The sequence below is a fragment of the Aphanomyces invadans genome (genome assembly GCF_000520115.1).
Source record: "Aphanomyces invadans strain NJM9701 unplaced genomic scaffold supercont1.97, whole genome shotgun sequence".
Taxonomy (NCBI): Eukaryota; Oomycota; class Saprolegniomycetes; order Saprolegniales; family Verrucalvaceae; genus Aphanomyces; species Aphanomyces invadans.
Genome location: NW_008580242.1, coordinates 1 through 16,286, shown reverse-complemented (window position 1 = coordinate 16,286; position 16,286 = coordinate 1). Strand labels below are relative to the sequence as shown.

Genomic DNA, 16,286 nt, shown 5'->3' with positions numbered 1-16,286 from the left:
GCTCCTCCCACGACAACCGCCCAGATGCCGTGAACAAGATGTGGAAGTCTTGTTAGTGCGTGCTTGATTGTATCGTAGTCATGTTGTGTGCATTAGCGGGGACTTGAATGGAACGAGGACCTTTTATGAGCTGGAGCTATGACAGTGTTGAGGCAAGTAGTTTTCATGCTTGGCAATTCAGTTCCCTACGTGGGCACAGTTCAATGGCCACGTGAATTCATGCCCCAGCATCTTCCGCTATGTTCCAGTACGAGGAGCTGATCGGACCAACTTCTGGCATCCTCACTGACAATCCTCGATCGGTCGTCGCGCTCTATTCAATCAGCCGGACTGTGTGGCATTTCAAGCGTTCACCGCTGTTGTAGCTCTTTCACGTGAGTTCATTCACATGGGCTCATCCGCTTTGCCATGCCGAACGAAAATGTCCTCCGTCGACTCGGCACCATGATGCTTGGCGAACATTCCAGTCGCATGTGTTGTTTTTGTGCGACTAACTTCTTTTGATTGGCTCATGCTCTGAAAAATTGCAAAATGGCATACTTTAATTGGCTGAAACGCATCAAATGCTTTTGATTGGCTAAAATTCACCTGTCCCGCAGGGAACTGACATTTCTGAAAAAAACTCTCGTCATCATGGTCTTCATCATGATCAACGGCAACATGCCGCCGGCCGTCGTGTTTGCAATGATCGCGGTACAGGTCGCGCCCATGCTCCTACAAGGAACATCTATCTCTATTCGGCAGGATCTGCTCATGCTAACGGTGGGCCTGGGATACCTCGCGTACACAGTCTACACAAAGCGAGCAGTCTTGCAAGAGCGCGGTGTCAGTGGGTTCGTGACGTATCTTATGTCCAGCTTTCTTTCGCCTGCCCGTGGCACAGCTGTCCAGGACGAGCCCATGCACCAGGAGAATAACGAGCAGTACAGCCGCATGCTCAAGACAATTTCCCGACTCCCAACTGAAGAGTTTAAGGCGCCATCCGAATGCAGTGTGCACGATCTCAAGGAGCGTCTTGCGGTGCGCGGTATTCCCCACGGTAAAGTCATTGAAAAAGAGGAATTCGTTCGACTCCTCCAAGATTTCCGCGGCGGGCCTGCCGCATCGTGCTGCATATGCTGCGAAGACTATGTTGCAGGTGACGTACTGCGGATCCTGTCGACATGCAAGCACGATTTCCACCTCGAATGCATGGACAAGTGGGCCCTAACTCTGGCCAACTCAACGCGCACGCCGTCTTGTCCGCTGTGCAACCAAGAACTGTAACAAACCCAACTTTTTATGTCATCAGCGTGGTAGTGTTTGCTCGGGCACTGTCGATCGCGGCCATGTCAATGTAGCACTTCTTCTCGAGCGCCAGGAGCGCCAACTCGATGCGTCGCGTAATTGCTGAGTACAATTTCTTCTCGGCCGCTCCGCTTTCCCACGTGAACCCGTCGCCCTGCCAGCTCATACATCAACACGACACGAGGGCAAGAAGGAAGAGGCGCCTTACCGCGATACCTTGGCGTCTGTCGGCCTCGTACTTTTTGAAGAGGTCGTCAAAGTAGATGGGGCTCCCCACGACCACATGCACGCGTTGCCCGACTCGAGGGATGACACTCTTGAGCTTGTGCTCGGCAGTTTGCGGCATCACCTGAAACAGCTACGTCAGTGGTGGCTCGCCAAGAATACGAAGAGTGCAGTTTGCAAAGTCTCACGATGGATTGCACATACCTTGTCCATGCCAACGTGGTAGATGGGCAGCACCACTGGCGTGATCTCGGCGCGGGCAATCAGCTTGCCGACTCCCCACTTCAGACGCCCGATTGTGGTGGCTTCGGGCCCGTCACGACCTCCCAACGCTGCGTCCCACAAAGCATCAATGAAAATACGGGGGATCAAATGAAAACGCAAAAGACTTACCACCGCCTTGTACGATTTTACCTTCGGGGAAGATGTGGACCCAGTCACCGTCTTGCACCCGCTTGAACAGATCTTCGAGGAAGGGGTGGTCGATGCCAGCGCCGCGCTTGATGGGCAGAGTCTTCGTTCCAAAGAAAATAGTGGACAGGAGAGGCCCCTTCGCGTAGCAGTACTCTTGGCTGCAGATAGACCATCGAGACAAACTAGGGCGAGCACAGGACCATGGAAGCATCGCTGCAAGCACCGCTGGATCGTCCACCGTTGCCGAATGGTTCGTCACAGTGATAAGTGCGCGGTGGTCAGGTCGGGAGAGGACCCACTTCTCCAACGTCTCTTCGTTGCGACACGTAAAGTCGTTCATCATGCCCAGGTACACTTTGGACACAAGCGTGGCAGGGTAAAACAGAACGGACCTTGCCGCAGCAGAAACATACGCAGGAAAGCGATCTCGGGTATGGTTTGCACGGTGCTGCAGAAAGGTGTCGTCGTCTTTGTCTGCAACAGGCGCATCGATGTACAGAGCAGCGGTTCCGACGGCGATCGCAGCGCTTGCTCCGACTCCAGCAACGCGGAGCACTCGTCGCACCGCCATGGCGAGTGTTTGTTCAAGATGCAAAAACGGCGCAACATCCTGTATACTATTGTATTATCTGAATTAATGTATTCACGTCCCGAACGAAATAAAATTTCGACGAGACCTGTCCAAATTTAATGGGCAATTCGCTGGCGACACCACCGTACGACGTGAGCGAACCATTTTGAGAACGACACCAAGTGCACCGATCCATCTCTGCCGACAAGGCTGCCCAGCTTAAGCATCGCCACCGAAGATAACGCGCAAGGCAGAATTATCAAGCTTTGGGCAAAACACCGCCACTTCTTCCAAGCCGCGGACGATCTCATGACAAACCAACGTAAACTACACAAGCGGACGCAAATACCTCGCGTGTCGTTGACGAATTATCCAAGGTAAAAATATCAGCATCAAGTGGGCAGAGAAAATAACGTAGATTATACAAAAGCATCTTCAGCTCCACTATGTGCAGCCGACATGGGCTACCGATCTATTTACTCGTCAACGTAGTCGTCCAAGTCCGAGTCTTCGTAGATTTCGCCACGCTTCTCGGCTTCCTTCTTCAGCTTGAGCTTGGCCTTGAGCTCCTTGCGGGTGAGCTTTCGCTTGACCTTGGTGACCGTCTTGTTGCCAAACGCGTCGACCGTCTCCTGCGCGTCGATCTGTTCAATTTTGGTCTTGTCTTCCATGACTTGGCCTTCGATCGAGCAAAACCCGGCCTCGACGTTCCACGTTTCGATCGCCAAGTGGTCAGTGAACTCGCGGTTGTGCGAGATCATGACGACGCCGCCGCCAAACTCCTTGATGGCCGTCGCCAACGCACCCAACGAGTCGCGATCCAAATAGTTGGTCGGTTCGTCCAACACCAAGATGTGCGGGTTGAGCCACATGGCCGCAGCCAAGACGACCTTGACCTTTTGCCCGCCAGAGAGACCGCGCATGCGCGAGTGCGTGCCGAATTCAGCGCCCAGCCCAAAGTTGTCCAAGTGCTTTTGCACGGCGATGGCCGTGACGGGGCGCGCTTGCAAGTTGGCGCGGGCCGCTTCGCGATCGTCGGCAATTTGGAGCAACTTTTCAAAGCCCCACTTTTCGAGCTTCTCTCGCGGCACCCACGAGTTTTCCGTGTCGGGCAGCTTCACCCACTTGATTTCGTACTCGAACGACTTTTTGAGCTTGCGGCGGTTCTCAATCGACTCGATCACGCGCTTCTCGCCTTCCCAGTTGACGGGCTGTTCCAAACGCGCCTTCTCTTCCGGCGAAATCTTACGCGTCTCCTTGGCCATCAATTCCTTGTCTTCACCAGACTGGAAACGCCACTGGATGTACTGGTTCGCCGTCAAGTCCAAGTGCTCTTCAATGTGATGGAACGCGTGCTGCGCCACGTACGCAAAACGCATCGACGGGTGCTTCCACAACGTCCCTGTCGTCGGCTCGACTTCGCCCGTCAACATCTTGATCATGGTCGACTTGCCGGCGCCGTTGGGCCCGATCACGGCAATGCGCGACGACAACGCACACGTAATCGTAATGTTGTTGATCGACGGCTTGGACGCGCCAGGGTACTGGTACGAGCAGTTGTTCATGCGGATGATGGGCTTCCCCTTGTTCTTGATGTCGGCAAGGAAACCCGGCTCGGGAAACTTGAACGCAAACGTCGCGGCTTCCAAGTTGTAGTACGCCTTGGCTTCCGGGCGCAGCTCGACAAAGTGAGACATGTTGCCCACATACGTCTTGAGCTTGCGGTTCTTTTCGTAGTGGATGATGTTGGTGCACACGTTGTCGAGGAATCCAGAGTCGTGCGATACCACAATCGACGTCACGTCGCCGGCATGGGTCAGGTAGTTTTCCAACCACGCAACGTTGGCCACGTCCAAGTGGTTGGTCGGTTCATCCAACAACAAAATGTCGGCCTTCATCAACATGGCGCGGGCCAATTCGAGCTTCATCTTCCACCCACCCGACAACGACCCGACCGCTTGCGCTTGCATCGTGTCCGTGAACCCGACCGACGCCAACGTGTCCGACACTTCCTTGCGCGACAACACGCCCTCAAAGTTCGGGTCCTTCGAGATAAAGTCCAACACAGACAAGTCGGCTTCTTCCGCTTGCAAGTTGTGCTCGACGTACACCGTGCGCACTTCGTCCTTGGACGGGAACCCTTCCAACTGACCGTTTGCAATCGCACGCATCAACGTCGACTTGCCCGCGCCGTTGGGCCCGCACAAACCGTACCGGTGCCCCTTTTTCAGCTGCAAACGCGCGTTGTTGAGCAAAATCATACCACCGTACGCCAACGAAAATTCGCAGTCGCACAAGTCTTCGCCTTCGTCTTCTTGGATCACGTCGTCCGCGATCTTGAGCTTGTTGTCCTTGAAGCACTTTTCGCGAAAGTCCTTGGTGATGTGCGGGATCTCGTGCTCGTCCACAAACGCAAGCAGGTACGGCTTGACCGAGTTGGACCACTTCTCCGGAATGAAGCTGCGGGCCAACGTGAGGTAGAACCCGTTCCCGGCCACGTAGTTGAGCGTCGCTTCGTCAATGTGGGCGTTCTTGGCGGCCGGGATCTTGTCGATGATGGTCTTCAACGCGGCCAACACGGCCGAGAACTCGACCTTGCCTTCGTCTTCGCTCAGCTCGACGTTACCGGCGGCCATGAGCAGCGTGCTGTGGGCGCGCTTGACCACGTCGCGGCACTCGGGGTCGGCCACCGACTCGATAATACGCTTCAACGTGGGCAGCACCTTGGGCGTAAACAACAACGCTTCGGCCGGGTCTTCGACCAACTTGCACATGTTGTCAATGATGACAGCCGTCTGGCGCTTCACCGATGTCTTGTTCTCGTTCAGCCCACGCACCAACAACGGTTCCATGATGGCCAACGCGGGCGCTTCCACCGTCTTCACGAACGTCGTCGACGCCAGCTTGTGCACGCACTCGGACACTTCCGTCGGGTTCGCCATGCACGACACCAAGGCCGGGATGAACGGCTCGATATCGGCGTTCGACGCCGTCGAGCACGCCTTGATCATGACTTCGTTCGCCGCCTTCTTCACTTCCGGACGCGTGTCCCAGATCTGCTCGGTCGCCTTCGGGATGATGTCGGGCAAGTTGCGCGACACTTGCACGGGGTGCAGCGCGCAAAAGTCGATGATCAAGTTGAGCGCGCCTTCCTTGGTTTGCCACTTCTTGACGCGGTCCAGCCCTTGGAAGATCAACGGCAGCACAAAGCTCAACGCGTTCTCGTTGAACGATTGCACCAACGCCTTGGCGGCTTCTTGGGCCGGCCCACGGACGTTCAGCTTCTTGTCCGCGTACGCGTCCAACAGATTGACCAACCAGCCCGCCGTGTACGGTTCCACGCGCGTGTTCTTCTTGAGCGCGACGGCAGTGACGACGCGGGCCGCCACTTCACGGTGGGTCGCGTCCGACGACACCAACGCTTCGTTGATCAAGCGGTGGACGTGGTTCAAGTTGATCTTCTTGTTCGTGTCGATCAACTCGGCCACCTTGCCCGCAGCGACCACCTGGTTGTCCGCGGCGGCAGCGAAGGCTTGCTTGAGCGCTTCATCGAATTGCTTCGTGGCGTCTTCGACAGAGGTCGGCATTCTGTCGGGCAAAATGGAGAATGAGCCGTCCTCGGCATCTCTCCCCACGTCGCGGCGACACCAGTCGTGTATATATAGCCAAACGAGGGACCCACATCCTGGTTTCGATGGCTATAAATACGCTGCCATGTGGAACCTGTGAATCCTGAAACGCAATAAACTGTTGCAAATGGTGGATATATTTTCAGTATTGTTGGGATGTATTTAGTCTGAACCTGTCGAATTACGTTTTCTGTAGTATTGTATAAACAGCATGGTCTCCTTCCGCAACATCAACCAATCAATAGTGACCCTCGATAGAATTTCACGCATCTTCGTGACCTGGACGGTTGCGCGATGTGGTCGTGCTCCAACCGCTCTCCCCCCAAGGACTCACTGCCAATGCGGTGTCAACCACCAGCGCACGGCACCGGTGATATCTCGTCATGCTTCCAAGTAGCCGCGATCGCACGTTGCTGGTCAACTTTGCATGAGCCACGATGCTGGCAAACCAGGGACATGACGGGGTCCCTTGTAGCTTGCGCCTTCCCATACGCCTGCAAACACCGTACTCCAAGCACCAACAGCGACGACAAACGCACAACTCACTGTTCGATTTACACATTTAGTCGAGTCGTGCGACCGACGTAACCACTCACACGTCGTCGCCAATCAAGCGGGCAAGAGTCGCCACGTCTTCCTTGGACAACGAGAGATGCTCGACAGCAAGATCTTCCACCATGTGATGCTTGCTCGTGGTGCCAGACAACGGTACAATCCCGAGCGCCATTACGAAACGGTACCACACTTGCTCTGGGGTCACCCCGAGGCGGGTGGCGATCGCTGAGACTTCACCACTGCGTACTTGGCGGGAGTTGCCAGTAAGCGTCCAAAAGCTTTGGTATTGTACGTTGTTCTCACGGCAAAACTGGCGCAGCTGCGTGTCGTGCCCGGTCTCGCCATAAAAACGATTCTGCAGCACCGACGGCGCCACAGTCGCAGCATGGAAGAGACGGATGAAGTCATCCGGGGAGTACATGTTGGAAATGCCAATGCGCCGAGCTTTCCCGTCGTGATAAAGCTGCTCCATTGCGCGCCACACTTCCATTGTCTTTTCATGGGTTGACAATGGTCCGTGGAGCACCAATGAGTCGACATAGTTCGTCTGCAAGTTGCGCATGGATGTCAAGAATGACTGATGCACTTGCTCGCCAAGAGAGACATTTGGGTCGTACGGCAGCGGTTGATTCGTATCTTGGCCATTTAACGACGTGAACTTGGTCTGGAGGAAGATTTGGTCTCTCGTGACGATGCCAGACGCGTACAACTGAGCAAGCGCGTCGCCCACACCTTTTTCAAAATAATGCTTCGGTTGGCACGCTGTGTCAATTCCTCGGAATCCAGCTTCCACGGCCTGGATGACTAGCTCCGCTGTGCGCTCCTTCTTCCACGCAGTTCCATACATAATTTTGGGCATGGGAACCGTCATTGCACAATGGTCACCTGGGAGATTTGACGGTGCCGACGACAAGGCGGCGGCCTGTATGAGACTTGCGACGAAAGTCACTCCCAACACCAACATATTTAGTGACATACTAAATATTGGAAGTATTTTTACACTACATTTTGAAGTTAGTAATTACTATATGGGATTAGGCAAAACAGAGTTTTAGTAGTAGTATTAGAATAGTAGCTAGTAGGAGGGTAGACCCCATGGACGGACGTCCATGGGAATTCATTTAAGGGGTAAAATAAAGCTCATAACGCAATCGACGTCGACTTCGCGCAAGGATCTTTTGTCGATGGGAGCTGTGTACAGATAGAAATGACAACGCCTCTATTGGCAGCTTGGAATACGGGGATCCTGAAGACAATGATGTCGAGGATGTGTCACAAAGGGCGGCGCCCCGGGGTCCACATTCTGACGTGGGAGCTTCACTACTGATTCTATCGATTTTTGAAATCTATGCATTCTAAAAGGTTTCTTGGCAGCCGTGTTTGGGAAGGCGGAATGAATTGAATCTTGGCTGGCCAAGATGCGCCGTAGATAATAGAATCATCGGATTTGACAGGTTTTGTTCAGCCCGAGATTAGATCCATCATCATAAAAAACGGTTTTCCTGACAATAATATTGCAATCCACCTCTCGTCACTGGCTCGAATACCTTGTTCTATTGCGAATTTCCAGGACAATCATGAATAAAAATATTCGAACTAAAATACATTGTACCTGGAATCAGCGACGAGGCATCGAGGCGCCCAATGCAGATTCACGACCACATAACACAGCATATCCTTCAACCTTCGCAGATTTATACAACATTTTACCTTAGTTTACAACAAATAACTGACAAGCCAGATTGGCAGAGATATTTACTCTAGATTCCACTATAAACATATCGCGCCATTTCAGCATATCCTCCCACGACGACAAGAAAGCAAGGACGACCCGATGCCAACAATTTCAAAAGTCACTTCTACAAAGTATGAAATGTCAGCTGCCCATGAAGTCGACCCATTTCAACACGACGTGGAGCAAAAATGACTGGTTCAAAAGTAGTGGCGTCCAAAATGAGTGGCGAGAGGACGTCGAGGACGGCTCATTCTCCATTTTGCCCGACAGAATGCCGACCTCTGTCGAAGACGCCACGAAGCAATTCGATGAAGCGCTCAAGCAAGCCTTCGCTGCCGCCGCGGACAACCAGGTGGTCGCTGCGGGCAAGGTGGCCGAGTTGATCGACACGAACAAGAAGATCAACTTGAACCACGTCCACCGCTTGATCAACGAAGCGTTGGTGTCGTCGGACGCGACCCACCGTGAAGTGGCGGCCCGCGTCGTCACTGCCGTCGCGCTCAAGAAGAACACGCGCGTGGAACCGTACACGGCGGGCTGGTTGGTCAACCTGTTGGACGCGTACGCGGACAAGAAGCTGAACGTCCGTGGGCCGGCCCAAGAAGCCGCCAAGGCGTTGGTGCAATCGTTCAACGAGAACGCGTTGAGCTTTGTGCTGCCGTTGATCTTCCAAGGGCTGGACCGCGTCAAGAAGTGGCAAACCAAGGAAGGCGCGCTCAACTTGATCATCGACTTTTGCGCGCTGCACCCCGTGCAAGTGTCGCGCAACTTGCCCGACATCATTCCGAAGGCGACCGAGCAGATCTGGGACACGCGCCCGGAAGTGAAGAAGGCGGCGAACGAAGTCATGATCAAGGCGTGCTCGACGGCGTCGAACGCCGATATCGAGCCGTTCATCCCGGCCTTGGTGTCGTGCATGGCGAACCCGACGGAAGTGTCCGAGTGCGTGCACAAGCTGGCGTCGACGACGTTCGTGAAGACGGTGGAAGCGCCCGCGTTGGCCATCATGGAACCGTTGTTGGTGCGTGGGCTGAACGAGAACAAGACGTCGGTGAAGCGCCAGACGGCTGTCATCATTGACAACATGTGCAAGTTGGTCGAAGACCCGGCCGAAGCGTTGTTGTTTACGCCCAAGGTGCTGCCCACGTTGAAGCGTATTATCGAGTCGGTGGCCGACCCCGAGTGCCGCGACGTGGTCAAGCGCGCCCACAGCACGCTGCTCATGGCCGCCGGTAACGTCGAGCTGAGCGAAGACGAAGGCAAGGTCGAGTTCTCGGCCGTGTTGGCCGCGTTGAAGACCATCATCGACAAGATCCCGGCCGCCAAGAACGCCCACATTGACGAAGCGACGCTCAACTACGTGGCCGGGAACGGGTTCTACCTCACGTTGGCCCGCAGCTTCATTCCGGAGAAGTGGTCCAACTCGGTCAAGCCGTACCTGCTTGCGTTTGTGGACGAGCACGAGATCCCGCACATCACCAAGGACTTTCGCGAAAAGTGCTTCAAGGACAACAAGCTCAAGATCGCGGACGACGTGATCCAAGAAGACGAAGGCGAAGACTTGTGCGACTGCGAATTTTCGTTGGCGTACGGTGGTATGATTTTGCTCAACAACGCGCGTTTGCAGCTGAAAAAGGGGCACCGGTACGGTTTGTGCGGGCCCAACGGCGCGGGCAAGTCGACGTTGATGCGTGCGATTGCAAACGGTCAGTTGGAAGGGTTCCCGTCCAAGGACGAAGTGCGCACGGTGTACGTCGAGCACAACTTGCAAGCGGAAGAAGCCGACTTGTCTGTGTTGGACTTTATCTCGAAGGACCCGAACTTTGAGGGCGTGTTGTCGCGCAAGGAAGTGTCGGACACGTTGGCGTCGGTCGGGTTCACGGACACGATGCAAGCGCAAGCGGTCGGGTCGTTGTCGGGTGGGTGGAAGATGAAGCTCGAATTGGCCCGCGCCATGTTGATGAAGGCCGACATTTTGTTGTTGGATGAACCGACCAACCACTTGGACGTGGCCAACGTTGCGTGGTTGGAAAACTACCTGACCCATGCCGGCGACGTGACGTCGATTGTGGTATCGCACGACTCTGGATTCCTCGACAACGTGTGCACCAACATCATCCACTACGAAAAGAACCGCAAGCTCAAGACGTATGTGGGCAACATGTCTCACTTTGTCGAGCTGCGCCCGGAAGCCAAGGCGTACTACAACTTGGAAGCCGCGACGTTTGCGTTCAAGTTTCCCGAGCCGGGGTTCCTTGCCGACATCAAGAACAAGGGCAAGCCCATCATCCGCATGAACAACTGCTCGTACCAGTACCCTGGCGCGTCCAAGCCGTCGATCAACAACATTACGATTACGTGTGCGTTGTCGTCGCGCATTGCCGTGATCGGGCCCAACGGCGCCGGCAAGTCGACCATGATCAAGATGTTGACGGGCGAAGTCGAGCCGACGACAGGGACGTTGTGGAAGCACCCGTCGATGCGTTTTGCGTACGTGGCGCAGCACGCGTTCCATCACATTGAAGAGCACTTGGACTTGACGGCGAACCAGTACATCCAGTGGCGTTTCCAGTCTGGTGAAGACAAGGAATTGATGGCCAAGGAGACGCGTAAGATTTCGCCGGAAGAGAAGGCGCGTTTGGAACAGCCCGTCAACTGGGAAGGCGAGAAGCGCGTGATCGAGTCGATTGAGAACCGCCGCAAGCTCAAAAAGTCGTTCGAGTACGAAATCAAGTGGGTGAAGCTGCCCGACACGGAAAACTCGTGGGTGCCGCGAGAGAAGCTCGAAAAGTGGGGCTTTGAAAAGTTGCTCCAAATTGCCGACGATCGCGAAGCGGCCCGCGCCAACTTGCAAGCGCGCCCCGTCACGGCCATCGCCGTGCAAAAGCACTTGGACAACTTTGGGCTGGGCGCTGAATTCGGCACGCACTCGCGCATGCGCGGTCTCTCTGGCGGGCAAAAGGTCAAGGTCGTCTTGGCTGCGGCCATGTGGCTCAACCCGCACATCTTGGTGTTGGACGAACCGACCAACTATTTGGATCGCGACTCGTTGGGTGCGTTGGCGACGGCCATCAAGGAGTTTGGCGGCGGCGTCGTCATGATCTCTCACAACCGCGAGTTCACTGACCACTTGGCGATCGAAACGTGGAACGTCGAGGCCGGGTTTTGCTCGATCGAAGGCCAAGTCATGGAAGACAAGACCAAAATTGAACAGATCGACGCGCAGGAGACGGTCGACGCGTTTGGCAACAAGACGGTCACCAAGGTCAAGCGAAAGCTCACCCGCAAGGAGCTCAAGGCCAAGCTCAAGCTGAAGAAGGAAGCCGAGAAGCGTGGCGAAATCTACGAAGACTCGGACTTGGACGACTACGTTGACGAGTAAATAGATCGGTAGCCCATGTCGGCTGCACATAGTGGAGCTGAAGATGCTTTTGTATAATCTACGTTATTTTCTCTGCCCACTTGATGCTGATATTTTTACCTTGGATAATTCGTCAACGACACGCGAGGTATTTGCGTCCGCTTGTGTAGTTTACGTTGGTTTGTCATGAGATCGTCCGCGGCTTGGAAGAAGTGGCGGTGTTTTGCCCAAAGCTTGATAATTCTGCCTTGCGCGTTATCTTCGGTGGCGATGCTTAAGCTGGGCAGCCTTGTCGGCAGAGATGGATCGGTGCACTTGGCGACAGTTCTCAAAATGGTTCGCTCACGTCGTAAGGTGGTGTCGCCAGCGAATTGCCCATTAAATTTGGACAGGTCTTGTCGAAATTTTATTTCGTTCGGGACGTGAATACATTAATTCAGATAATAAAATAGTATACAGGATGTTGCGCCTTTTTTGCATCTTGAACAAACACTCGCCATGGCGGTGCGACGAGTGCTCCGCGTTGCTGGAGTCGGAGCAAGCGCTGCGATCGCCGTCGGAACCGCTGCTCTGTACATCGATGCGCCTGTTGCAGACAAAGACGACGACACCTTTCTGCAGCACCGTGCAAACCATACCCGAGATCGCTTTCCTGCGTATGTTTCTGCTGCGGCAAGGTCCGTTCTGTTTTACCCTGCCACGCTTGTGTCCAAAGTGTACCTGGGCATGATGAACGACTTTACGTGTCGCAACGAAGAGACGTTGGAGAAGTGGGTCCTCTCCCGACCTGACCACCGCGCACTTATCACTGTGACGAACCATTCGGCAACGGTGGACGATCCAGCGGTGCTTGCAGCGATGCTTCCATGGTCCTGTGCTCGCCCTAGTTTGTCTCGATGGTCTATCTGCAGCCAAGAGTACTGCTACGCGAAGGGGCCTCTCCTGTCCACTATTTTCTTTGGAACGAAGACTCTGCCCATCAAGCGCGGCGCTGGCATTGACCACCCCTTCCTCGAAGATCTGTTCAAGCGGGTGCAAGACGGTGACTGGGTCCACATCTTCCCCGAAGGTAAAATCGTACAAGGCGGTGGTAAGTCTTTTGCGTTTTCATTTGATCCCCCGTATTTTCATTGATGCTTTGTGGGACGCAGCGTTGGGAGGTCGTGACGGGCCCGAAGCCACCACAATCGGGCGTCTGAAGTGGGGAGTCGGCAAGCTGATTGCCCGCGCCGAGATCACGCCAGTGGTGCTGCCCATCTACCACGTTGGCATGGACAAGGTATGTGCAATCCATCGTGAGACTTTGCAAACTGCACTCTTCGTATTCTTGGCGAGCCACCACTGACGTAGCTGTTTCAGGTGATGCCGCAAACTGCCGAGCACAAGCTCAAGAGTGTCATCCCTCGAGTCGGGCAACGCGTGCATGTGGTCGTGGGGAGCCCCATCTACTTTGACGACCTCTTCAAAAAGTACGAGGCCGACAGACGCCAAGGTATCGCGGTAAGGCGCCTCTTTCCTTCTTGCCCTCGTGTCGTGTTGATGTATGAGCTGGCAGGGCGACGGGTTCACGTGGGAAAGCGGAGCGGCCGAGAAGAAATTGTACTCAGCAATTACGCGACGCATCGAGTTGGCGCTCCTGGCGCTCGAGAAGAAGTGCTACATTGACATGGCCGCGATCGACAGTGCCCGAGCAAACACTACCACGCTGATGACATAAAAAGTTGGGTTTGTTACAGTTCTTGGTTGCACAGCGGACAAGACGGCGTGCGCGTTGAGTTGGCCAGAGTTAGCGCCCACTTGTCCATGCATTCGAGGTGGAAATCGTGCTTGCATGTCGACAGGATCCGCAGTACGTCACCTGCAACATAGTCTTCGCAGCATATGCAGCACGATGCGGCAGGCCCGCCGCGGAAATCTTGGAGGAGTCGAACGAATTCCTCTTTTTCAATGACTTTACCGTGGGGAATACCGCGCACCGCAAGACGCTCCTTGAGATCGTGCACACTGCATTCGGATGGCGCCTTAAACTCTTCAGTTGGGAGTCGGGAAATTGTCTTGAGCATGCGGCTGTACTGCTCGTTATTCTCCTGGTGCATGGGCTCGTCCTGGACAGCTGTGCCACGGGCAGGCGAAAGAAAGCTGGACATAAGATACGTCACGAACCCACTGACACCGCGCTCTTGCAAGACTGCTCGCTTTGTGTAGACTGTGTACGCGAGGTATCCCAGGCCCACCGTTAGCATGAGCAGATCCTGCCGAATAGAGATAGATGTTCCTTGTAGGAGCATGGGCGCGACCTGTACCGCGATCATTGCAAACACGACGGCCGGCGGCATGTTGCCGTTGATCATGATGAAGACCATGATGACGAGAGTTTTTTTCAGAAATGTCAGTTCCCTGCGGGACAGGTGAATTTTAGCCAATCAAAAGCATTTGATGTGTTTCAGCCAATTAAAGTAAGCCATTTTGCAATTTTTCAGAGCATGAGCCAATCAAAAGAAATTAGTCGCACAAAAACAACACACGCGACTGGAATGTTCGCCAAGCATCAAGGTGCCGAGTCGACGGAGGACATTTTCGTTCGGCATGGCAAAGCGGATGAGCCCATGTGAATGAACTCACGTGAAAGAGCTACAACAGCGGTGAACGCTTGAAATGCCACACAGTCCGGCTGATTGAATAGAGCGCGACGACCGATCGAGGATTGTCAGTGAGGATGCCAGAAGTTGGTCCGATCAGCTCCTCGTACTGGAACATAGCGGAAGATGCTGGGGCATGAATTCACGTGGCCATTGAACTGTGCCCACGTAGGGAACTGAATTGCCAAGCATGAAAACTACTTGCCTCAACACTGTCATTGCTCCAGCTCATAAAAGGTCCTCGTTCCATTCAAGTCCCCGCTAATGCACACGACATGACTACGATACAATCAAGCACGCACTAACAAGACTTCCACATCTTGTTCAAGGCATCTGGGCGGTTGTCGTGGGAGGAGCGACAGTGGTGGATGCTGCGACGACGACGGGCTCGGCCGTCGCGACCGTGTCGTTGGCGGAACCGGGGGCGTCGATCTTGACACATTCAATGGTCCCCGTGCCTTTGAACTTGAGCAATGCGTCCGAGTAGTCTTGGTTGTACGATTTCCACGGCTGCACCTCGCTCGCCTCGTACAGCCCGTAGTTGAACACGCCGGGCTTGGTCGTGTCCCCATTAAACTGGTACTTGCTGTCCGGATTCAAGCTCCACGCAAACCCGCCAGACATGGCGCGGTCCGCCGAGTACTGGACAAACAGCTCGATCGCGCGCGACGACGTCTTGAGAGGGAACATGTCCTTGGCGCCGTAAATCCCGCCAAACTCGCCAAACATGACGGGTGACTCGACCGTCTTCATGGCGTTTCCAAACGCGAGATCCAACGCCCGGTACACGTTCGCCTTGAGGTTCGCATTGCCCTCGGGCGTGTTGGGCCATTCCTCTGTCGTCGCGCCGGCGCCAGCGCTCGCAAACGACGCAAAGTAGTACGGCGCTGGGTACACGCTAGGCGAGTAAAAGTGCGGCACGTACACGAGCTTGTTCTTGTTGGCGGGGGCGACCGGCACGGGGTACTTGGTCACGTTCTGGAGGGCGGCGCCCCACCATTCCTGGTAGTACAGCGTCGCGTTGGCGCTCGCCTTGGTGATGAACCCCGTGTTGGCCATCGTCCCCGACGCCAGCCCTTCCACGAACGCCATCCACTTGGGGCACACGGCCAGCATCGCGTCGGCGAGTTTCGCGGCGGCTTTCGGCCAGTTCCTGGCGTCTGGACAGCTCGCATCGACGGCCCCGCCTGGCCAACACCCCTCGTGCGGTTCGTTCTTGAGATCGACGCCCAGGATGTTGTAATAGTTGGAGTTGCACAGCTCAGTCGCGAGCGTCTTGATCGCTTTCTCGATCGCAGCGACAGGAATCGCTGCGCTGTACCACAAACCTTCCTTCTTGCCCTCCACGGCCGGGTCCAGCTTGTGGATGTCGAGCAGCACGGACACCCCCTTCTTCGCCAGGCCCTGCACGATCTTCTTGATCATGGACATATAGTCTGACACGACGAGCTCCTGGTTCAAGATCGGGTCCACAAAATCCTTGATGTTTGGCGCTGCGTTCGAGTTGATCATGAGCACGTTCAGCGGCAAACGGACGGCCGTCATGCCTTGCTTGGCCATGCGGTCCACGATATCGTTCTAGCGACGTTGACGGGTCAGGTTGCTCCCAACGACGACGAGAGACGTACCAAGGAGGCTTGACCAAAGGCAAGGCCATGCGGCACGCCTTCCGGGTTCTCCATGCCGCTCCAGTTGATGCCCGTGATGATAATCTTCTGGGACGGCGCGCTCTTGTACTTGGCGTAAATCACGCCTTTCTCGTTCACAAAGTCGGGCTGTTCACAGACTACAGCACGGTCAGCATCACACCACCAACGACGTTACGTACTCTTGGGGGGAGTGATGGGGGGCGGCGTGCGGTTCAGGATGA

The 16,286-nt window shown here is 55.0% G+C and overlaps 8 protein-coding genes across 8 annotated transcripts; 3 read left to right on the top strand and 5 right to left on the bottom strand.

Annotated features, from left to right (window-relative positions):
• Positions 1 to 620: 620 nt before the first annotated feature.
• On the bottom strand, positions 621 to 2,514 carry H310_14866 (hypothetical protein). Its single transcript, XM_008882810.1, has 4 exons — positions 1,906 to 2,514; positions 1,717 to 1,844; positions 1,496 to 1,636; positions 621 to 1,441 (listed from the first exon to the last, which is right to left on the bottom strand). The coding sequence occupies exons 1-4, from the start codon at positions 2,495 to 2,497 to the stop codon at positions 1,280 to 1,282; spliced, it is 1,023 nt and encodes a 340-aa protein (XP_008881032.1). The 5' UTR covers positions 2,498 to 2,514; the 3' UTR covers positions 621 to 1,279.
• On the top strand, positions 623 to 1,905 carry H310_14867 (hypothetical protein; the record flags this gene model as incomplete). The annotated part of the gene is made up of 1 exon (XM_008882811.1): positions 623 to 1,905. A coding segment is annotated over one exon (644 nt), but the record flags the coding sequence as incomplete, so codon positions are not given.
• A 380-nt stretch (positions 2,515 to 2,894) lies between the features above and the next one.
• Positions 2,895 to 6,091, bottom strand: H310_14865 (hypothetical protein). The gene has a single exon (XM_008882809.1). It carries the CDS (start codon positions 6,082 to 6,084, stop codon positions 2,974 to 2,976), a length of 3,111 nt encoding a protein of 1,036 aa, XP_008881031.1. The 5' UTR covers positions 6,085 to 6,091; the 3' UTR covers positions 2,895 to 2,973.
• Positions 6,092 to 6,649: 558 nt separating this feature from the next.
• On the bottom strand, positions 6,650 to 7,637 carry H310_14864 (hypothetical protein). The gene has a single exon (XM_008882808.1). The coding sequence runs from the start codon at positions 7,550 to 7,552 to the stop codon at positions 6,719 to 6,721; it is 834 nt and encodes a 277-aa protein (XP_008881030.1). The 5' UTR covers positions 7,553 to 7,637; the 3' UTR covers positions 6,650 to 6,718.
• Positions 7,638 to 8,680: 1,043 nt separating this feature from the next.
• H310_14863 (hypothetical protein) lies at positions 8,681 to 11,877 on the top strand. Its single transcript, XM_008882807.1, has one exon. The coding sequence runs from the start codon at positions 8,688 to 8,690 to the stop codon at positions 11,796 to 11,798; it is 3,111 nt and encodes a 1,036-aa protein (XP_008881029.1). The 5' UTR covers positions 8,681 to 8,687; the 3' UTR covers positions 11,799 to 11,877.
• A 386-nt stretch (positions 11,878 to 12,263) lies between these two features.
• Positions 12,264 to 14,154, top strand: H310_14861 (hypothetical protein). Its single transcript, XM_008882805.1, has 4 exons — positions 12,264 to 12,867; positions 12,929 to 13,056; positions 13,137 to 13,277; positions 13,333 to 14,154. Exons 1-4 carry the CDS (start codon positions 12,276 to 12,278, stop codon positions 13,492 to 13,494), a joined length of 1,023 nt encoding a protein of 340 aa, XP_008881027.1. The 5' UTR covers positions 12,264 to 12,275; the 3' UTR covers positions 13,495 to 14,154.
• Positions 12,853 to 14,151, bottom strand: H310_14862 (hypothetical protein). The gene has a single exon (XM_008882806.1). It carries the CDS (start codon positions 14,138 to 14,140, stop codon positions 13,508 to 13,510), a length of 633 nt encoding a protein of 210 aa, XP_008881028.1. The 5' UTR covers positions 14,141 to 14,151; the 3' UTR covers positions 12,853 to 13,507.
• A 586-nt stretch (positions 14,155 to 14,740) lies between the features above and the next one.
• Positions 14,741 to 16,202, bottom strand: H310_14860 (hypothetical protein; the record flags this gene model as incomplete). The annotated part of the gene is made up of 2 exons (XM_008882804.1): positions 14,741 to 15,994; positions 16,045 to 16,202. Coding segments are annotated over 2 exons (1,412 nt in total), but the record flags the coding sequence as incomplete, so codon positions are not given.
• Positions 16,203 to 16,286: the final 84 nt, after the last annotated feature.